The sequence below is a fragment of the Danio rerio genome, chromosome 22 (genome assembly GCF_052040795.2).
Source record: "Danio rerio strain M-AB ecotype USA chromosome 22, GRCz13ab, whole genome shotgun sequence".
Taxonomy (NCBI): domain Eukaryota; kingdom Metazoa; phylum Chordata; class Actinopteri; order Cypriniformes; family Danionidae; genus Danio; species Danio rerio.
Genome location: NC_141042.1, coordinates 5013210 through 5037199, shown reverse-complemented (window position 1 = coordinate 5037199; position 23990 = coordinate 5013210). Strand labels below are relative to the sequence as shown.

General features: G+C 35.7%; 1 protein-coding gene across 2 annotated transcripts in view; it reads left to right on the top strand.

The window, feature by feature from the left end:
* Nucleotides 1-18282: 18282 nt before the first annotated feature.
* fbn3 (fibrillin 3) overlaps nucleotides 18283-23990 on the top strand; it is a 126981-nt gene continuing 121273 nt past the window's right edge. The window contains exons 1-2 of one of the 2 annotated variants that reach the window (XM_087303197.1): nucleotides 18283-18359; nucleotides 22933-23211. In XM_087303197.1, coding sequence (XP_087159323.1) covers nucleotides 23051-23211 — 161 coding nt within the window. In that variant the 5' untranslated portion in view covers nucleotides 18283-18359; nucleotides 22933-23050. Of the gene's footprint in view, nucleotides 18360-22932; nucleotides 23212-23990 lie in introns of those variants that run through there. The other variant, NM_001135790.1, reaches the window with a different exon arrangement.

Sequence of the window (23990 nt, the reverse complement as noted above, 5' to 3'; positions counted from 1 at the left end):
AACGAATAAATGAATAATAATAGCAAAATGTGCTCAAAAACCTGAGTTATATCCTAAAACACATGCTGTGCCCCATATGGTCTAAAACCTGACAGGTGGGCAAATCTAAGCTTGTTTTTAATAAAACAAATATAAATATGCAGATAATAAATAATACTGCTAATAATAATAACATTATACAAAAGCAAATTGTTATGAATGAACTGAAAAAGCCTCCCGAGATGAAGAAGACATAAAAGCAGTGGTTTTTCATATTTATGTAGGCTAGAAAATAATATTTTTTGTAATATTTTAATCCTTTATAATTATATTCTATATCTATTCTTATTATATCCTATATATATATCCTTAATATTTACATTTTTTCATATGTAAAGATATTTGCCTATTGCTCTCTTGTGTGTGTATAAAGCAGTGTGTAAGCGAGGCGCAACTCTGCGCTGGAGTTTAGACCGGGTTAGTTTTGGTCTAATGAAAAATCTATTATAGTTTCTCAAAACAGCAACGCGCCAGCGGTCCGCCTCAGAACGCCTTCCTTTTTAGACCAGAACGCCCATGGGTGCACAAATGAGCGCTAATGCATTTGCTATTTAAACAGCGTAGCACAACACCTCAAAACTACTCTTGCGCCAAGTTGAAACTACCAAAAGACTACTGCGCCACGCCTTGCGCCACACTGCGCCGGGTGTATGATAGGGCCCATGATGTTAATATTTTGTTGTTTTTAGGTTGCGTTGGAAAGTAACCCAAATGCAACGTCTGTTCGATGTTCAACATTGACATCAGCCTGAAGTTGGGTTCTGACCAGGCACATGCACACATAAGGCTCAACCTGTGCAGTGCACGTGCCCTTTTTAGTTTTGGATAGAAAGTGCCCTTCCAAAATGATTAAAAGTGCCACCGGGACACACCCCCCCTGCCCCTCAGTAGGCGCGCGACAACACCGCTGATCAGAAGGTGCGCGACAACACCGCTGATCAGAACGTGCGCGACAACACCGCTGATCAGAATGCGCGTGACAATAACGACAACGACGACGACGACGACCCCCTGCTCTTCCAAAAATTTATCCTTTACATGCCCTTTAGCCAGTCTGGTTCCGACATCAATACGAATTTCATTTCCAAACAAAATGCAACGTCCTACGACATTGGGGTTACAATGTCAATCTGACATCATATTGACTGATTAAATGAACCACCGACTATTCCAGCATATGTTTTACGCAGCGGATGCCCTTCCAGCCACAAGAATTGCATTAAAAACATATAAGAAAGTGTCTGGTGCATATAGAGAGGAAAAGAGTGTGTATATTCAGTGTGTATATTCAGCTATGGCAAATGATTTGACATCAATGCAAGACAACTCATAAAAAGACAGAGATCTGCTTTTGAAAAACTAGTCATTTAGAGACATGCTATTTGGATTGGTTTACAAAACTGCTGCATGATAGTGTGTACATTTGGATGTTTAGCACACTGTAAATCTGTCCTAGTAGAGTGCCACTTAGACCAAGCTAAATCTTTAAAGTGCAAATGTATGCAAGTCTTTAATTTTCCCCAAATAGCGTCAGAACGTGCACGTATCTTTAGGACTGGACGCAGTAAATTCCTGCCGTTTCTTAGATTCCCCCACGACAGAATGTTTTATGCACGCTTGAGAGTGCAAGACATGGTACATCTGAAACCCATTAGCACGGGTTGCAGTTCACAAGCAGACGCTCCATGCAGCTCTATTGGAATTTCGCCTCATTGCCAATTCCCCTTTTCCTTCTTTACTCAACATTTTCTAGTCTCATGAATACTGTAGGACTGTGGATTTGCCTTCTGGCAGTGTGTGCTCAATGCCGTACCCCATCTCACATGTGCAATTCCCAATGTAATGTCTCGAAGGCACGCACGTGATGGCGTTCGGCATCGGTTTGTTTGTATTTTATTACGGGATGACACAGGTTGAAAAACAGCTTGCGTTTGTCCTTTGAAGTCGTGCATTCTTACCTCACTACATCACTGGAGGTCTACAGCTGCCTCGGAGGAAGGTGAGGTTAGTGTTACTGAAATATATACACACGCACACACGAGTATAAAACCAGGAACAAAGTGTTTGAGACAAGAACAAAGAGCTGTCGAGGTGTAAAACCAGCAGAAATTAGAGTGACGCAAGAGCTGCTTTGCAGAATAGTGGCGAGTTTAGTGCTTCTCTGATGTTTGGGGAAATGGTCGGGATGAAAATCAAGGACTTTAATGGGGCACTCTTTCAATAAACACCAAGTTCCTTCATTGACTCACTCATGGGTTGGTCCAAACCTGTACTCAAATGAAAAAAGAACATGTTTGCGCGGTTATTTTGTATATTCCAGAGCAGGTGGAAAGTAACTACACTCTCAGATATAAAGGTACAAAAGCAGTCACTGGGGCGGGCAATACCTTTTCAAAAGGTACACTTAATAAGGTACTATGAGGTACAGATTTCAATTAAATTCAATTCATCTTGATTTCTAAAGCGCTTTTACAATGTAGATTGTGTCAAATTAACATAGAAGTTCTAGTAAACTGTTGAAGTTCAGTGTAGTTCAGTTCAGTGTGGTTCAATTTTCACTGCTGAAAGTCCAAACACTGAAGAGCAAATCCATCGATGAAGGAAAAAAACCCTCAAGAGAAACCAGGCTGAGATCACGACCATTCCTTCTCTGGCCAAACTTTCGGTGAGGAGCTGCAGTCTAGGCGCCAGAGGCTGGAGACGACTGGAAATACATTATGGAGAACTACGGGTGCGAGTAGGTCACCGGCGACTGTTAAGCCTGGCCCATGGGCTCAACGCGAAGACTCCTTTCTCACTGTGGTCTTTCAGAAATCAGTCTCATGCACTTTACTCCTCCGTGAACGCCACAGTGTCAGCTCAAGATATGGCCTGGTCCAGGATTATGGATACCTTGGCATCATTTCTTTACAGGTCTTGGATCGCATCATCAGATTTGTACTTTTTAGGTATTAATATGTACCTTTAAAGAACCTTTAAAGTATCTTTCGAAAAGGTTCTTATTTCTGAGAGTGTAGCCAATATTTAATAGCTACAAAACTTCTCTAAATAGAGGATACTGTAGTAAATAGCATTTCCAATTTCATTAGTACTCATTTAAGGGCATCGGAAGAGGGGATAGAGTGCATTGGTCCATGGTCATGACTTTCGACAATATCACCGTCTGTCAAACCAAAATTTTGTGTACAGGGCCCCAAAAAAGCTGGTGATGCACCTGACTCAATGCCTAGTACTATTCTATTTAGAACCGTATGATCCTGAAGAACCAATCCAGTCTCACAAGGATGATGCTTGTTGTTTGTTCAAAGAAATTATTTAAAATGAGCTGAAACGACACAACTCCTGACTGTTTTGGGGAAAACTTAATAGTTTTATGTTCAATTTACTTACTTAAATTCCTTCATGATGTGCCAACACAAATCGATTATGTGGAACCCAAGATTTCTCACAGTGTATTTTACGTATGGTCAGACGCGTGGCTATTTAGTACAAATTCATACTATTTTATTTGTATGAAAATGTGCGATTTTAAAAATCAGACCTTTTATTTGAAGATGATGAGCAAATTATACTAAAATGTATAAATTAGTACAAATTATTACGAATTACCCACTATATCAAAAAGTCATAAATTGCTGTGAAATTGCATTTGTAAGAAGCCTATAAAGGGTTAATTCACTTCAAAAATTCTAATTTACCCTAACTAATTTACCCCTTCCTCTGTCTTTGAAATAAAAATCAAGAAATGCATGTATATTAAAGGTTCTGACTCCTCAAAACAGACCTTTTACCTTCTATGGTGTCATAAAATAAGACTTTATTTAGTACAAGCATCGGCCATTTAAGGCAGCATTAAAAATATGGATTTTATTACCCACTTTTAACGCCTATAGTTACTTTTTAACAGTCTGTTTAAATCGTATAGATATCAGTGCTTCATTTCAACAGCTGTAATGCCAGACCGCAGGGTTGTGAATGGGGAGCATCTCAAAACTGAGTCACGCTCCACCCTGACCCTTGCGGTCACAACCACAAACCAAGATCTGAAACCATTCCAAACCTCATTTAGTTACTCAATGTTCTTCATTTGTGTCCATCAAGGCCAAACTGCATGGAACTCATGACCAGAACTGGGTAGATTACTTAGTTACTGATTACAAATTACAGAGCAAAATGTGTAGTCAGTCATATAGTCTAGATTACACATGATGTTGGATTACATTTAGATGTGATTGCCTTTATTTGCTCTTTCTAAATTGGAGTAGAATAATCTTGGATTATTTTGTCAAGAAAAAGCACTTTCACATCAGCAACACGAGCCTCAATAGCTTCTTTTTAAAGTGCTAAAGTTTTAAATGATGGAAAGTTAATATGTACAGTTGGAGTCAGAATTATCCCCCCCGCCCTGAATTTTTTTTCTTTTATAAATATTCCCCAAATTATGTTTAACAAAGCAAGGACATTTTCACAGTATGTCTGATAATATTTTTTCTTCAGGAGAAAGTCTTAGTTGTTTTATTTCGGCTAGAATAAAAGCAGTTTTTAATTTTTAAAAACCCATTTTAAGGACAAAATTATTAGCCCCTTTAAGCTAATTTTTTTCTGATAGTCTTCAGAACAGACCATCATTAAACAATAACTTGCCTAATTACCCTAACCTGCCTAGTTAACCTAAATAACCTAGTTAAGCCTTTAAATGTCACTTTAAGCTGTATAGAAGTATCTTGAAGAATATCTAGTCAAATATTATTTACTGTCATCATGGCAAAGATAAAATAAATCACTTATTAGAGATGAGTTATTAAAACTATTATGTTTAGAAATGTGCTGAAAAAATCTCCTCTCTATTAAACAGAAATTGTATGAAAAAATTAAATGGGGACTAATAATTCAGACTTCAACTGTATATGCAAACACATTGCTTTCTCATAATATGAGAAAATTAGATAAAAGGGAAAGCGACAATAGAAATGGTCAGTTATAATTGCCCATATTTTTGTCATGTTTCAGTGTACTGTTTGCATATATATTTTGTTTAATGTATAGGCTTTTTTTTGTTTGGAAACTTATTAAACCTTATTTTTCAATGAATGTTTTGTTTGAAAGCCCTTGCTTAGGCCTAGTTGCAGTTATTATTGTCCACAAACAGTGCTTTTCTTCTTGTAATGTCTAATTTTAAGGCTCGTCGTTCCGACTGACTGTATTTGCACTTTTCAACATTATTTCTCTTAATCCTTTTAGGTTGGTTGAATATTAATTGTGTTCAATTTTATTTATTTATATTTCTGACTTATTTTATATATATTTCTTTATATATTTGTGACACAAATATTTAATAGGAAGGAAAGAATTTAGTTTGCATTGTTGTCATGTGACTTTCCACATTGGCCTATAAGGTGTATACAGTTGAAGTCAGAATTATTAGCGCCTTTTGACTTTTTTTTTTTTAATATATATTTCCCAAATCTTGTTTACCAGAGCAAGGGAATTTTCACAGTATTTCCAATAATATTTTTTCTTCTGGAGAAAGTCTTATTTGTTTTATTTCGGCTAGAATAAACACAGTTTTAAATTTTTTTAAGGTCAAAATTATTAGCCCCTTTCAGCTATATATATTTTCGATAGTCTACAGAACAAACCATCGTTATACAATAACGTGCCTATAATTACCCTAACCTGTCTAGTTAACCAAGTTAACCTAGTTAAGCCTTTAAATGTCACTTTAAGCTGTATAGAAGTGTCTTGCAAAATATCTAGTCAAATATTATTTACTGCCATCATGACAAAGATAAAATAAATTTTTATAAGTTATTAGAGATGAGTTATTAAAACTATTATGTTTAGAAATGTGTTTAAAAAGCTCTCCGTTAAACAGAAATTGGGGGGGGGGAATAAACAGGGGGGCTAATAATTCAGGGGGGCTAATAATTCTGACCTCAACTGTGTATATTAGTATAGATATAGATAGTATTAATTATATATATTAGTTTCTTTAGCAAATGGCGCTTTAATTTGTTATTTGTGTCAATATTATACTTTATTTTAGAAACAAATTATAAATATTCAGCACAGCTCAATTCTGTTTTTTTTTCCCAAGACATTCAGAACCATTCTGTCACAATCACCAGGAATCTAGCATTTGCAGATCTCTGGAGAACTGCAAATCTGTCACTTTAATGAACAACAAGTCCCACCATGCACTTCACTCACACACCAGGCCCAGATTCCCCCTTGCGGAGTCTTGGTTACTGTGAGTGAGTCTTTTCTAGCATCTTTAGTCTAGGACAGCCTTAGTAATATTCCTCGCTGTTAGTGTCTGATGATAATAATTCTAAAAAAAAAACATTTACTTCAAATTAAGTACATTTAGAAAACAGCAACATTAAAAAACAATAGTGAAAAGCATGAAAATCAACATCAACATCACTGCAACGTCAAATAAGGTTTTCTGTGTAAAATCTGTGCGCAATTCAACACCCCTCCCCCTCTGTGCAACAAAATAGCAATGATTCGCGATAGTATATGTGTCATGTTTATAGTGTAAAAATATAAACGTTACATATGAGAAAAATTTTAGAAGAATCAAATAATTGTGAACAACTTACTGCCATTGTGTAATCCATAAACAGTAACTGTAATCTTGAAAATACACATTTAAAAAAGTAGTTTACTCTAATTACAAATACACTGAAAAAAATTATCCAAAGTTGATTCCTCGGATTTACTCAATTTTTTTACGTTAAGCGGTTATAAACAATTTATTTGTTTTGAATTTAAACAAACAAATTAAGTTGAACATTAATCAATTTAATTTATTTGTTTAAATTTAACACAAATAAATTGTTTGCAACATTTCTGCATGCAACACTTTTTTCAGTGTACTAGACTCGACATCAATTCACTCATTACTCAACAAAATACTTCTGAATACTATCAAATGCTTGATGATTACATATTCCAAATTACATACTGTATAGTGAAACAACAGATAAGTCACAATCACAGTTTGTTTTGCCTATATATTAGACAAAAAAACTAAGAAGAAGCAAAGACAAAACTCCTAAACATATGTGCAGACTTCTAGTTCGCACAGATATAATGTGCATTACATTCCCCATGTGGCTTGCATCTAACATCTTTCCAAAACAAATGGCAGGACTGTCTCGCTTTGGCCAGCTCTGGGACATACTAACAGAATAACAGATTTCAGCAGAGATCTTTCATATATCAGGACTATATAAATATCCAGTTTCCTCAAAAAAGGAGTTTTCATAAAGCTCATGGGAGCCTCTGATACATGAGCTTTACAGAATTGATTGTTTCCCAGTTATGATTTATTCACATGTCTGCTAAAACTCCAGAGAAAAACAATAAACGAGTCGACTGTTTGTCATGCAGTTCGACTGCGATGCTTAGTCAATATATATGTGATCATTCATCCCATGGAAAATGTCTCATTCAGATGAAATATTGAAGGCCGTTGCAAAGGATGACAACATGTCTAATTGAAACTGTTGACTTTTCTACACTTAAAAATTGGGATTATGTCAACACAAAGTGAGAAAGTATGGATGAATCCAAACATTGGTTAAAATTGATGTCATTCAATCTCTTTTGGCTTAGTGTCTGATGTTATTTGAGGTCATCACAGCGGGAAGAACCGCCAACTATTCCAGCATATGTTTTAAGCAGCGAATGCCCTTCCAGCTGCAACCCAGTGCTGGGAAACACCCATACAATTTCACATACACACTACGGCCAATTTAGTTAATCAATTCCCCTATAGCGCATGTGTTTGGACTGTGGTGGAGCACCCGAAGGAAACCCACAACAACACAGGGAGAACATGCAAACTCCACACAGAAAGTCCAACTGGCCACCATGCTGCCCGAAATATAAAATTGTGTTTGAAAAAAAAAAAATAACCCAGCATTTAGAGCATTTGGTATTGTCTAAATTTCGCCCAAATTGTGGTTTGGAGTTTTTTCATCAAAGAATAATAATAATAGTAATAATAATAATAATAATAATAATAATAATACCTTTTATTTTGAGGCGCCTTTCAAAGCACTCAAGGACACCTCACAGCAGATTACAAGTACATCATAAAAATACAAGCAGTAAAAATGACAATCAGCATAAAATTAAACCAGCAAATCATTAAAAGCTATCCTAAACAAAAACGTCTTTATCTGAGATTTAAAATTGGAAATGGATTGGAGTCCATCTGGCGAATGTGCAAAGGCAGGGAATTCCATAACTTTGGTGCTATACAACTAAAAGCCCTGCCTCCAAATGACTTCATCTTAAAGTGTGGGACAGATAACAGTTCAGCAGAAGATGATCTCAGTGAGCGTGAAGGAGTGTACAAATGAAGAAGATCAGAAAGATAGTGGGGGGCCAGGTTATGAAGAGCTTTGTATGTTAAGAGGAGGATTTTGTATTGTTACGATAGTGAACAGGAAGCCAGTGCAGGTGAAAGAGAATCTGAGTTATGTGATCAGAAGTACGCGAGCAGGTAACTATCCTAGCCGCTGAATTCTGAATCAACTGTAGTCTATGAAGTTGTTTATCAGGAATGCCAGAGAGAAGCGAGTTACAGTAATCAATCCGTGATGTAACCAAAGCATGAACAAGCACTTCAGTACTTTGTTGAGATAGTGAAGGGCGAAGTCTTGCAATGTTACGCGAATAAAAAAAGAAAGAACGTGAGATATTACTAATTTGCGAACTAAATGAGAGCATGCCATCCAGTATAACCCCAAGACTTTTCACGTGGGTTGAGAAATTGACTGGGGAGTTATCAACAAACAGGGTAAAAGATTGAGCTTTGAACAGATTTTGAGCCAACCAAAAGGGCTTCGGTTTTACTGGCATTTAACTTTAAGAAATTATTAGTCATCCATGTATTAATCTCATTTAGACATTTGGTAAGGTCAGAAGGGGGGTGTGATGTTGTAGGTTTTGTGGAGATATAAACTTGTGTATCGTCTTCATAAAAATGAAAATGCATGCCAAAAGAACGAAATATATGACCTAGAGGTAGGATATAAATAATAAATAAAAGTGGCCCCAATACTGACCCTTGAGGAACACCATGAAGGACTGAAAAAGGATCGGAGCGTCTATTCTTTATCTGCACAAACTGTTTTCTGTCAATTAAATCCCTAAAAAACCTAAATATTTAACAGCACAACTGTTTTCAACATTATTAATAATCAGAAATATTTCCTGAGAAGCAAAAGATTTCTACTGTATAACTGAATGATGATTGTGTTTAACTTGTGGGGCTTCAGTGAGTGTTTGAACGTTCTATAGTGGATGCATATCAGTCCCTCAATAGTGCTCAGTGTGGAAAAAAGGGATCTCAAAATCCTAATTTTTGTAAAGTGTTCACATAAACAAAAACTTGTATGTGAGCTTTTTTTATGGGAGCTGAAGGATGTTTCTGAAGAACAGCAGCGGTTTAGGACAAACAAGGGATGCATGAAGGGAATTATTGAGGTAAAAACTATTTTAAGAGTCAAATGTATGTAAACAGGGCGAAGCAGTGGCGCAGCAGGTAGTGCTGTTGCCTCACAGCAAAAAGGTCGCTGGTTCGAGCCTTGACTCAGTTGGCGTTTCTGTGTGGAGTTTGCCTGTTCTCCCCGTGTTTGCGTGGGTTTCCTCCGAGTGCTCCGGTTTCCCCCACAGCCCAAACACATTCGGTACAGGTGAATTGGGTAGGCTAAATTGTCCGTAGTGTGTGAGTGAGTGTGTGAATGTATGTGTGGATGTTTCCCAGTGATGGGCTGCGGCTGGAAGGGCATCCGCTGCCTAAAAACTTGCTGGATGAGTTTGCGGTTCATTACGCTCTGGTGACCCCGGATTAATAAAGGGACTAAGCGGACAAGAAAATGAATGAGTGAATGTATGTAAACTGTTAAATAAGGTAATTTTCATAAATTCAATACAATTTTCCGTTTTGGATGACATGTAAATGTCTTTTATGTTAAATACCTTATTCAAAAAAACAGCTAAATAAATAATGACATCCATTTTGTTTGATCTGTCTTATTGGCATTTTGTAGATTGCAAGGGTTATGTAAACTTTTGACTTTCAAACTAGAACCATGTCAAAACTATTATATTTTTGTTTAAAAACTCATATATTTTTCTCTCCGTTTTGGATTTCTGTCCACACTGAGTGTTTTTTGGAAACAAAAACATATCTTTTTGAGAACGCTGTCCAAAGTGGAAACACCGAAATATGCAAATGCAATTTTCGTGCTGCAGTGTGGACTGTGAAAAGGAAGGCTTTTGAAAACAATGATGCATTTTAGTCATGTGACCAATTCAGTTACCATGGTGGATGACATTGTAAAGCAGATGTTTTGGATGCTCTCCGTTTTGACAGCATTATTAAAGATTAATGTCAGTTGGTAGATGCTCCTTATTCCCCCCTCTTCAAATGAAACATGATGTTTACTGGAAGCTGTTTTTTATTCATTTATTTATTTAATACAGGGACAATGTACAAAACGACATGTTGTGCCAGAGTTAGCTATAAAGCTAATTTATATCTGTCCAGCAGCAGAAGCAGACCACATTTGCATCATTTTTCTGCAACGTTTCAAAGAGATGGAAAGTAAATAAACAGCAAGTGGATATGATGCAGGTAAAAGCATCTGTGTATATTCATGCATGTACGAAAGCATTTTCAGTCATTTTAGCATGGATGACGAAAAGAATTGAAAACGATACTGTGGACACTTTTCAAATTTATCCGGATTAGTGTAGATGTAGCCTAAATCTTGCGATCCCAACTTATTTATTAATTAAAAGTGTAAGTTTATATCTTGCAATTCTAAGATTTCATGTATTTTCTTCATCTGCTTGTAGGAAATGCTTGTAGTTTCTGCCAACTCGACTCTACACCATAACTTTTCAATCCAGATGGATGGGGCAACCATTACTGCATCCAAAATGGTGAAAAGCCTTGGAGTAACGATTGATGACCAACTAAACTTCTCTGACCACATTTCTAGAACTGCTCGATCGTGCAGATTCACACTCTATAACATCAGAAAGATCCGACCCTTCTTATCTGAACATGCAGCTCAACTCCTTGTTCAAGCTCTTGTTCTCTCCAAACTGGATTACTGCAACTCTCTACTAGCTGGGCTTCCAGCTAACTCTATCAAGCCTCTTCAACTGCTCCAGAATGCAGCAGCACGAGTGGTCTTCAATGAACCTAAACGAGCACATGTCACTCCGCTGCTAGTCCGTTTGCACTGGCTGCCAGTTGCTGCTCGCATCAAATTCAAAGCTCTGATGTTTGCCTACAAAGTGACTTCTGGCCTAGCACCTTCTTATCTGCTCTCACTTCTGCAGATCTATGTGCCCTCCAGAAACTTGCGTTCAGTGAATGAACGTCGCCTCGTGGTTCCATCCCAAAGAGGGAAGAAATCACTTTCGCGAACGCTCACGCTCAATCTGCCCAGTTGGTGGAATGAACTCCCTAACTGCATCAGAACAGCAGAGTCACTCGCTACTTTCAAGAAACGACTAAAAATTCAACTATTTAGTCTCCACTACACTTCCTAATCTGCAATTGCCTCTCTGAATATCACACTAACTGTACCCAAAAAAAAAAAAAAAATACTAATACTACTAATACTTCCCTTCTTAGACTTTACAGACCTGAAACTTGCCTATAGCACTTATTCATTGTTGCTCTTAGTTGTGTAAATTGCTTCCTTGTCCTCATTTGTAAGTCGCTTTGGATAAAAGCATCTGCTAAATGACTAAATGTAAATGTATCTTCTTCATGAATTCATGTAAGATTTTTATCTCTCTTCAATAAACCACTGAGCTGAAACACCAACCCAAAATCATGCTTGAAGTTATTGCTTTCCTTAAAAAAATAAACTGGCAAATTTAAAGGGACAGTTCACCCAAAAATTAACCCTTAACTTTTTTATTATCACAAAAGAAACCAATAACTGTTGACTTTCTTAGCATTTTTTTCCTACTATGGAAGTAAAAAATATCTTCTTTTGTGGATCAGAAAAAAACTAATGTATGTTTGGAATCACTTCATGAGTAAATGTTTGATGAACTATCGCTTTAATCAAAAAACCTTTCTAAAGCACGTTTTCACATTTTTTAAGTAATCTGGCCTTTAAATGAGGAGAATCCGCCAGGCATAAAAAAGCAGTTAGAAAAGCAGCATGAGTTAAGGAGTCAGCAATGTCTGGAGCACAAAATACTTAGTTGTTCAAATCACTAAGAGTGAAAGTAATAGTGAAGCTTGCTAAGCAAGCAGCGCCAATAAGAAAAGCATTACATTAATGAAAAGCAGACAGTGTTTACGATTTTCATACGTTTAAACTCCCCAGAGTAACCGAGATTACTCATAAAACGGCTCATTCTTCATCATCTTCCTGGAAAGACTCATCGGCGTGTGTCGCATCTTCTCTGGGCGCAAACACAACCTGTCAGATGTCGAGGAGAGTCGAAAGGAAAGGGAAAGCGTGATCGGCGCTCAATGTGGTTCTGTTTAAGGGCGAACCGCGTGGGTCTCGGAGAAACACAGCGCTGCCAAATACACTGCTCCTATCTCATTTCGCTGCAAACACTCCAAGGACGAGGGGGATCGGAAAGCACGCCGCAAATCATTTCTAGCACAAAAGGCCCAAAGTAGTATTTCAAATGACGTAGCCGATTCAATCACAAGATGTGCTCGAACACATTTGCGCATTAACTCCATGCTAGCTTTTACGATTTTAGGAAATGACCTATTTTAACTGAAATGCGCAAGCAAAAAAAAAAAAAAAGATAATTTATTAAAAGGTTCTTTAGACGTTGTAATAGTTCTATTTATAGGTGTATTTAGTGCTGTGAGATTCTGTCGGAAGAAACCTAAAGGATTATTTCACTCAAAGATGATAATCATGTTATTAATTACCCTAACCATGTGGCAATATGCTTTTGATGATGTAGATTTTCTGATGGATGTCTGCTCCAGGATGGAGTAACACATATCCTTTCCTATGTCTTTATGGTTATTAATAAAGTTGAATGTTTAAGAGTCTAGATTATATGATGATCTTAGTGTAATCCCTCTTCAGAGTAAAACTGGAATAATGTGTGTGTGCGTCTTTGCTTTTCTGTTTGCCAAAATTATTTGTTTCCTCAGGATCCACCCAGCTAGGTCAGAGGTCATGGAGACCTCTTGAGTGGACCTGGACTCTTGAAGAATTGGAACTAAGGGCTCTATTTTGACGGTCCATGCGCAAAGTGAAAAGCGCAGGTCGCAAACGCTTTCAGGGCGTGTCAGAATCCATTTTTGCTATTTTAAGGACGGAAAAATTCGCTTTGCGCCGTGGTGCGTGATCTAAAAGGGTTGAGTTTATTTTCTTAATGAGTTATAGGTGTGTTTTGAGAATAAACCAATCAGAGTCTCATCTCACATTCCCTTTAAAAGCCAGTTGCATCGCGCCATAAGCACATTTGCTATTTACATGGCGTAAAGTAAGTGTAAATGAAAAAATTGACCATTTCACTAGCAAGAAACTGTTAACAGTTAAACAGAGCATCTGCAGCGCTAGAACGAGAGATAAGGAATCTTATAATCTACTTTCACTTTTGCTCTCGTGGATAGGGAAACCTTGCACGCACAGACATCCATTAGCCTATACATAATTCAATTTGTTTGTTGAGAAGCAAAGATTTGTTTCAAAACTATTTCTAAAATCAGGTCTAATTTCCAGCAAATGAATAAATTAATAATAATAACAAAGTTTTGTCAAACAACTGAGTTATATCCAAATACACATGCTGTGCCCCATATGGTCTAAAACCTGACAGGTGGGCAAATCTAAGCTTGTTTTTAATAAAACAAATATAAATATGGATATAATAAATAATACTGCTAATAATGAAAACATTATACAAAAGCAAATTGCTATGAATGAACTAAAAAAGCCTCCCGAGATGAAAAAGGCATGAAGGCAGTTTTTTTTTTTTTAATTTATGTAGGCTGGAAAATAATATGTTTTGTAATATTTTAATCCTTTATATTTATATCCTATATATATCCTTATTATATATATATATATATATATATATATATATATATATATATATATATATATATATATATATATATATATATATATATCCTTAATATCTTAATTATTTTTTATTTGTGAAGATATTTGCGTTTTGTTCTACATCTTGTGTGTATAAAGCAGTGTGTAAGCGAGGCGCATAAGTAACGCGCTCTGCGCTCGACTTTAGACCGGCTTTGTTTTGGTCTATTGAAAAATCTAGTATAGTTTCTCAAAATAGTAACATGCCAGCAATGCACCTCAGAACACCTTCCCTTTTAGACCAGAACGCCTATGGGCGCACATATGAGCACAAATACATTTGCTATTTAAACAGCGTGGCGGAAAACAGCAAAACGACTCTTGCGCCAAGCTGAAACTAGCAAACAACAATTGCTCCAGGTGTATGATAGGGCCCAAACTGTTTAATATTGTTATTTGCTGTGTGTTTATTATGTCTAACGTGATATTTGTCATTTAATGTGGTAAATCTTTTAAAGGTAGTTCTTTGCATGTAAGCTGCCAGCTTGGATGTAGACTGTACCAGTTTTTAACCAGTTTTCCCAGGGATGGGGGGTTGTGACAGTCACAAGAACACGTTGGAGTGGGCCAGGCTTTCTGTTGCAAATTTTCTATAACCGCCTATGTCATTTAATACCCGCACAATCGTGTTCAAAACCACCCAATCTGGCAACAGTGACTATGAAAGGATGTTTTAGCCACTGAATTAAAAATAATTAATGCTAATAAAATCGTTTAATAAAAACGCGCAATTCAGATTATTTTTCCTCAGACTTGTTCAATGTAAACTCTTATCTGCAAACTATAAAGACAAAATTGTGGAATATAAACTCACAAATTTAAGACACAAGGTCAGAATAGAATAAACTAAATTGGTCATAGTCTATGTGTATGTGTGTAATTTGTGAGTGTGTATGGGTGTTTCCCAGTAATGGGTTGTGGCTGGGAGGTGCGTAAAACATAAGCTGGAATAGTTGGTGGTTCATTCATCTGTGGTGACCCCTGATGAATAAGGGACTAAGTCAAAGGAAAATTAATAAATGAATGATGTGCTTCCAACATAAGAGAAATATGGAGTAGGAGGGCAGGGCTTTCTTTTCGCTCATCATTCCCTCATAGCAAACTAATGGTAAAAAGGGCGTGGCTAAGAACACTGTGCCTGAAGCGTCAAACTGACATCATCAGTACAACCAACAAGGAAGCAAACAAACGCATTTTGATTGAAGATTACCAAAACAGGTTCTTTTTTTCAGTCGATTAACTTAGATTAGCCAGAGGAAACCCACCAGAAGGAAACCCTCGCCAACATGGGGAGAACATGCAAACTCCAAACTGAAATGCCAACTGACCCAGCAAGGACTCAAACCAGCCACCTTCTTGCTGTGAGGCGACAGCGCTAACCACTGAGTCACCTTATTAATAAAATATACACTTCTATTACTGAAATGCATGCTATTATTAATCAAAAATACCATTTTAAATATGTTTAAGGTCATTTATATCACTTTCAAAACATGAATATTTGTAGGACCGTATGCAAATGAAGGCTTCTGCTACTGTTGCAAGCTGAAGAACCCTAATTTGGTACCGTTTAGAAGCATTTTTCCCCCCTACGAGCGTGCATTTTTCTCTACTGCGAGATTAAACACAATCACTGTGAGAGCACAAAGGCATTAATGTTTTCAAACCTGCTGACTTAACAACGTCGTCGCTCACTCTTGGTTTGCGCTCAGCTGTTTGACCACCCAGGTGGAGCGTCGTCTTTGACAGCCAATTAAAATTAGGTATGCTAGGTAGAATAAGAGAACTGGGGTGAGAAAAAACAACAAAACAAAGCTTTTCTTCTTGTTTGGCTAACAACATAATATTCACCTCTAATGCCATGACTGATTGGTTTTTCCATTCAGACACACTTTAGTTTTGTAACATAATTGATATTTTAATAGGAAAACAACTTTGTGTAACATTGTTCGCTGTTGTTGCTAAGGAAATAAATGTAACATGAGTTTAATGTTAAATTGTGTCCAGATTATTTGTGTTTTTCATGAGAAAAACAGTATTATTATCATATATTTTTACAATTATTTAGAGGAGACACAAGTGTAACAACAGTTTATATTGTTGTGTTTTTATTCTGTGTAACTTTTTTCTGTTGTTACAGAAATAATAATCTGAAAATAAAATAAAAGTCCTGAATAATTGTGCTTGTCATGGGAAAAATTGATCAATATTATGCATTTTTCCCAATATTTAAAGGAAACACTTATTAAATATAAATCAATGTATAAAACAATTTATATCATTTTAATATATTTTAAGTTTACTGTGTAACATTCTTGTTGCTTTTCCATTTGCTATGGAAATAAAATATGTATGATATTAAATTGCTGATTAATATGAGAAAAATGATGAGAATATATATATATATATATATATATATATATATATATATATATATATATATATATATATATATATTTATATATATATATATATATATATATATATATATATATATATATATATATATATATATAATAATAATAAAAAACGTATAAAAAATATATATAATTTATTTATTTTTTAAATTGCTTACAGACATGAGCTACATTAAAATATCATCAAGTGATACAACAGTTCACAATTACATTGTTTTTGCTTGTGCTATGGAACTAAAGTGTGTAAAAAGACTGTGTTGTGATTTATTTATACTATTAATGAGAATAAATAATATCATTGCAATTTTACTTTGTTATAATTTGTCAGACCACCAGGTTTTACCTGGTTGTCAGCAAAATCAGACAATTTTCTATATGACATCTATTAAAAATTAGCATGATCACTTATTATTGAAATATTTTTTATAAGTACAAATAAGAATAAGCATGTAGTTACATTTTTACAAATATATGTATTGAGCTTAGTAATGATGATGCCACTTTATTTTACTCACTCTCTCATATATTGACTTATTTTATAATAAAATCTGATAAAAAATAAATATTTAATATTCACTTATTTAAAAAAATACAATTAGAATTTTCTATTAGCATACACATAACAATTTATATTAAAATATAACAAATTAGTAAAGTAATTTATTTTTATTTTTATTTAAAAGATGAATGAAAAGGTGCTAAATTGCCGTAACACAGTTATCGTTTACAAATTAAATTTTTATAGTGTTCAAAACTAAGTTATACATTTTTGAAAAGTTTTATATCACATTATATCAGCTATAAAACAAATTGCTTACATGATTTAGATGTTTATATAGAATCGATGCCTGATTTTATCACTGATATATATTAAAAAGACAATTAAAAGTAACAACAAATATAACAATTCAAAAATTCATACTTGAACATATAATAGTCATTTATTTTCAGAATTAATGTTTTTGAACCCCACTATACTATAGTAAAGTGCATTATACTGTTATGTAGTATTTACCACACTTTGTAATAGAAAGCTGCAAGCTACGATATACTGTAATATCACCTATATTGAACTGATAAGCTGTCATACACACTGTGGCATATTTCAGTTTTTACTGTAGTAAACTGTGGTTGTACATTGCTGTAAAAAACATACAACAACACTGTAGTATACTTTAGTTTTACTATAGTAAACTGTGGTTGTATATTGTTGTAAGAAAAACATACAACAACACTGTAGTATACTTCAGTTTTTACTATAGTAAACTGCTGTGTATTGTAAAATAGTATGTACACACACTTACTACAACAGATTGAATCAAGTACTTGGTTCCAAAACACATTAGCATACTTTAAATTACTACTATGATCAATTTTTAAATATTATAATTTTCATATCAAGCTGCCAATGTTGTTGACTGGTCCAAACATGAGCAGATCAATTAATCAATCTATCTACTACATCATTACAAGACAATCAGTGATTACAAACAATTATCCCATTGATTCTATAAGCTCTATAATCTATACTTTCTTTTTCATTCACTTTTCCCCCTCAGTACAGTAATGGTTGGTTGCAGTGCAGGGGGACAGTCAGTGGGTTCAAACCCCCTCCTCTCCAACCAAAAAAAGCACCTCCCCTCGACCTATCAGGCCAATTCACTTACTTTTCTCTTTCTCACAAGAGCTACAGTGCAGTTTTTCCATTCAGGAGAGCAAATATCCCGTGACAATAACGGACTCCTCCAGGCATTCCGACGCATCTGAGGTATTTCTCCTTCAATATCCTGATTCCTAATGCACGCTTTATTCGCATCGCTTTCACCGGGGCGCTCGTAATGCGAGGAGATTTTTACTTTTAAATGCAGGAAAGAGCGAGTTTATGGGCGATTAAGAAAGTTGGCGGAGTTGCAGAAGTTAATTTGAACGAAAAAGCTGCCTCCGTGACGTAAACCGGCATTTCTTTGCTAACAGTCTGTTGACCGGCTAACTGATTTAAAACTCAAAATAAGCTAATTATTTAGCTACAGCACGGCTGAAGAGAAATAAAGTTTAATGGTGAGTAACGGTTAAAAGTTTAAAAACATGAAGAGAAAAACCGTTAGTTTTTAAATTAAAACAAAAAAAAACGTTAAATATATGTTTAACAGTTGCTAAATACATTTCAAACGCGTTAAATCTGCAACTCCCAACCTAATGTTCGTGAAAAATTTATAAAATACGTCAAATTAGCAAAACATTCAAAGATATTTAATGTAAACGCGAAATCTGAGGTAAAACGCCAAGTAAACTAAAGCAAGTAAACTCAACTTTTTTTCCTAGCCACTTTTTTTCTTCACAAAGGAAACGCTCACGTGCTGTGATATATAACGTCATAATTAGGAATACAAGATGTTGGATTGTGTCACCGTGTCTGACGTCATGAAGAGCCGAAAAGCGGAAGATGTAATTCATAATGAGACCCTGGAAAGATGATTGTTGTCATTGATGTTTTTTTTTCTTTGTTCGCGCGGTGTTGATAAGCACCGCCCTCTTGAAAACTCCTTTAACTTTCCCTCACACATTTACCAGACCTACCAGTATCATAATCTTATTAAACCAATTTTAATAAGTAGACATTTTTAAATGCAGAAGGAAGATACTTTAAAGAATATTATCACAATAAATGTTCTGTAAAAAGTGAGCTTTTTCTTTATTCACACTGTAGATCCACCCATTTAAAAACTTTCTTTCCCAGACTAACAAGTCCTGTCATCTTAGATGGTGTACTGTAATTTAGCTAAGTTTATTATCATAATCTTGCAACTTTTTAAGTCTTTGAAGTTAAAGAGCATTCATTTCGCTTTACTTTGGACTAAAGTTACTTTTTTTTAATCAGTATATATGGCACAGCAGTAAAACTCTGTGGAGACATATCCAATTTGTTTAAGAATGTCCTTGTAAAGCAGTATGCCCACTTTGCAGAGGTTTTACATCTGCAGTTGTTCCTTAACACAAATATATCATGCTGAAAAGAAAACCGTAAAAGCTCGCAATGTTGTTTTGCCACCCCCCTGAAGTTGAGACCAATTTCTGCCATGGTTCTAAATCTTTTGAGGCCCATTATTTACCCTAAAATCTTATTTTAATGAGCCGGTTGAGGACTAAACCATGAGTCCAGTCTTGGCCCGGAGTTGGTTATTTCTACACACTAAGACAGTCTAAGTGGGCCTGTAAAAGGATGCGGGCTGGCACTTAAAGAGCCATACAGTTTGCCTGGAATAATACTATACTTTATAAAAAACTCCATCATCGACCGTACTCAGCTTAATGGCTAAATTTATGAGGGGGCACATTTGTTCTTATGTTTTCTGCATATGGGACAAAAATGCAGTGAAATCCTTTTTTGGGGGAAAGACCGTTTTTGAAGAAAAACTAGACATATTTATGTACTTTGAAATCTGATGTTTGAGAAAACATAAGGGATTGCGATGTTTAGCAATTATTTGTAGTTTTTTCAAATGTTTTCTGAACTGTACTGTAATTATGTCCTATGATGTGACAGAATTCATTAAAAAAAATAACTGTCAATAATACAAAAATTGCATGACAGTGAATGATCTTCAGTCTTGGACACTCATCCTTATATAATGCTATTTATATCATATGAAATTATGAATACTATTTGTTTTTCTCCATGAATTGTCAGGACTGTTCGACATTTGCAATACATTGGAGTGTCACACCAAAGAACAACAAGTGTTTTTTTTTTTTTTTTTTGATGGTTCAAAAAAAGCCAGATATGTAAATAAATTCTTAGGCAAAAAAACTTAACAGGGGTCCTAAGACAGAGTTTGAGGAATTGCCTGATTTAAAATTAGCTTATAGTTTCACACAAGAGGACATGGCTTTCAGTGACAAATTATTTCAAGATCCATTGTTTTTAGAAATATATGGATGGTAAAAAATTATTGTTATTTTCTAAAATACTCGTAAAATTAGGTATGAGGTATTTATTAACGACTTTTCAAAAAATTTTTATTTTTACTTTGCAAGAGCTCTGATTGCTTGAGACAGTCACACCAAAGGACAGTTTTAAGATTTGGCTCAAATCTATGCTTGAGAAAGTCAAACTATAGGACCGTTTGCAGATTTAGTTTAAAACTATGCTTGAGAAAGTCACACCATAGGACTGTTATATTTGGCTCAAATCTATGCCTGAGAAAGTCACACCATAGGACAGTTTTTTTTTTAGATTTGGCTCAAAACTATGCTTGAGAAAGTGGCATCATAACACACTTTGGAGATTTGGCTAAAAAATATGCTTGAGAAAGTGACACCATAGGACTGTTTTTTATATTTGGCTCAAATCCATGCCTGAGAAAGTCAAACCATAGGACAGTTTTTTAGATTTGGCTCAAAACTATGCTTGAGAAAGTGACACCATATGACAGTTTTTAGATTTAGCTCAAATGTATGCTTGGGAAAGTCACACCATAGGACAGTCTTGAGATTTGGCTTAAAACTATGCTTGAGAAAGTCAAACCATTGGACAGTTTGGAGATTTAGCTCAAAATTATGCTTGAGAAAGTCACACTATAAGACATTTTTTTTAGATTTGGCTCATAATTAGGCTTGAGAAAGTGACACCATAGGACAATTTGGAGATTTGGCTCAAATCTATGCTTAAGAAAGTCACACCATAGGACAGTTATTTAGATTTGGCTCAAAACTATGCTTGAGAAAGTGACACCATATGACAGTTTGGAGATTTAGCTCAAATCTATGCTTGAGAAAGTCAAACCATAGGACAGTTTGGAGATTTAGCTCAAATCTATGCTGGGGAAAGTCACACTATAAGACATTTTTTTATTTTTAGATTTGGCTCACAATTAGGATTAAGAAAGTGACACCATAGGACAATTTGGAGTTTTGGCTCAAATCTATGCTTAAGAAAGTCACACCATAGGACAGTTTTTTTTTTAGATTTGGCTCACAATTAGGCTTGAGAAAGTGACACCATAGGACAATTTGGAGATTTGGCTTAAATCTATGCTTAAGAAAGTCACACCATAGGACAGTTATTTAGATTTGGCTCAAAACTATGCTTGAGAAAGTGACACCATAAGACAGTTTTGAGATTTAGCTCAATTCTATGCTTGAGAAAGTCAAACCATAGGACAGTTTGGAGATTTAGCTCAAATCTATGCTTGAGAAAGTCAAACCATAGGACAGTTTGGAGATTTAGCTCAAATCTATGCTTGGGAAAGTCACACTATAAGACATTTTTATTCTTTTTTTTTAGATTTGGTTCACAATTAAGATTAAGAAAGTGACACCATAGGACAATTTGGAGTTTTGGCTCAAATCTATGCTTAAGAAAATCACACCATAGGACATTTTTTTTTTTAGATTTGGCTCACAATTAAGCTTGAGAAAGTGACACCATAGGACAATTTGGAGTTTTGGCTCAAATCTATGCTTAAGAAAATCACACCATAGAACAGTTTTTTTTTTTTTAGATTTGGCTCACAATTAGGCTTGAGAAAGTGACACCGTAGGACAATTTTGAGATTTGGCTCAAATCTATGCTTAAGAAAGTCACACCATAGGACAGTTTGGAGATTTGGCTCAAAACTATGCTTGAGAAAGTGACACCATATGACAGTTTTGAGATTTAGCTCAAATCTATGCTTGAGAAAGTCAAACCATCGGACAGTTTGGAGATTTGGCTCAAATCTATGCTTGAGAAAGTCAAACCATAGAACAGTTTGGAGATTTAGCTCTTTAGAAAGTCACACTATAAGACATTTTTTTTTTTTTTTTTAGATTTGGCTCACAATTAGGATTAAGAAAGTGACACGATAGGACAATTTGGAGTTTTGGCTCAAATCTATGCTGAGAAAGTCACACCATAGGACAATTATTTAGATTTGACTCAAAACTATGCTTGAGAAAGTCACACCATAGGACAGTTTTTTAGATTTGGCTTAAAACTATGCTTGAGAAAGTGACACCATAGACAGTTTTGAGATTTGACTCAAAACTATGCTTGAAACGGTCACACTATAGAACAGTTTTTCTTAAAATTTGCCTCAAAACTATATGCTTGAGAAAGTTACACCATAGGACAGTTTGGAGATTTGCCTCAAACATGTAATAACATTTTTATAACAAGATGTCCATGGAGGACAAGAAATGTTTAACCATTTATAGCATTTTAATGACGACAGTACTAACTATATTCATTTTTGTCATGTGTGACTCAACAACCCATGCGCTTAATAGGCTAAGCTGTTGAGAATGGAAAAGCAATGGTAATCAGGATCAGTAGGTCATTTTGTACTATTTTTTTCTTAAAGCCTGGAGTGCTCTTGGATCAAGCTCAAAATAGTGTCTGAAGAGCTCACTGGAAAGGAAGAGTTTTATTAAGGGTGAGGCACATTTACCGGCGCTTCAGGAGTCGCACAGCAGGGGCCAATGGGAGTGTGGAAGCTGGCCAACGTGGTGCTATGGTGGGCCGCAGTCCATTCGGTGCAAGGGCAAGGAGATGGAGACATCCAGGCCAGCCGATTCACTGGAAAACCTGAGGGGGAGGTGCAGCAGAGGGTCCGGCGGAGGGGCCAGGAGTCCCTCAGGGGGTAAGAGCTTTTTCAGTCTCGTTCCTACCGCTCCTGTTCTCTGTCAGTTTCATTCTCAAAGTGGACATGTTAATTGTTTAACCATATGAGGCGGAGGGTTTTAACTCCTCTTTTATTACCAGAAGTGCAGTAAATTCATTGAAGTGTTGGTTGAGATCATATTTAAAAGTAGGCTTCTGTCTGTATCAATTTCTTTTGTTGAGATGGATATTGACTTAGGCTGCAAAAAGGATTATTTTTACAAGTATAATAACTAGGGCTGCATGATATTGGAAAAATAAGTGGTATAGCGATGTTGAGTATTGCAATATTTCTATCGATATAACACTTAGGGGTGTCACGATTTCGATTTTTAATCAAAATCGATCGAACTTTATGCTCAATTTCGATTATCGAATCAAAAAATAGAATCGTCGATGCTGCCACGCCCCTATGTGTCACGTCAGCTTGGCTTGCCAAGCGGGAAAAAAACATGCTTGTTGAAGTGCTTGTTAAACTGCAGAAGCAGGAGACCCGTCGACAGAGCTTAAACCCTCTCCTCTTTCAATGAAGTCGCCGGTGTGTAAGCATTTTGGATTTCCAGTGAGTTATGTTGACAACGTTCGTGTTGTCGACAAAAAAAGCACAGTTTTGCAAGCTCTGCTATGTACGTATTACGTACGGTTCGTCCGATAGACAACACCGGCATCGTGATCCTCCGCCCGCCCCTGTTGCAAATCCGCTCGCAAAAAGTAAACACTCAGGCCCTGTTTACACTGTCTTTGTTTTTAAATGGCATT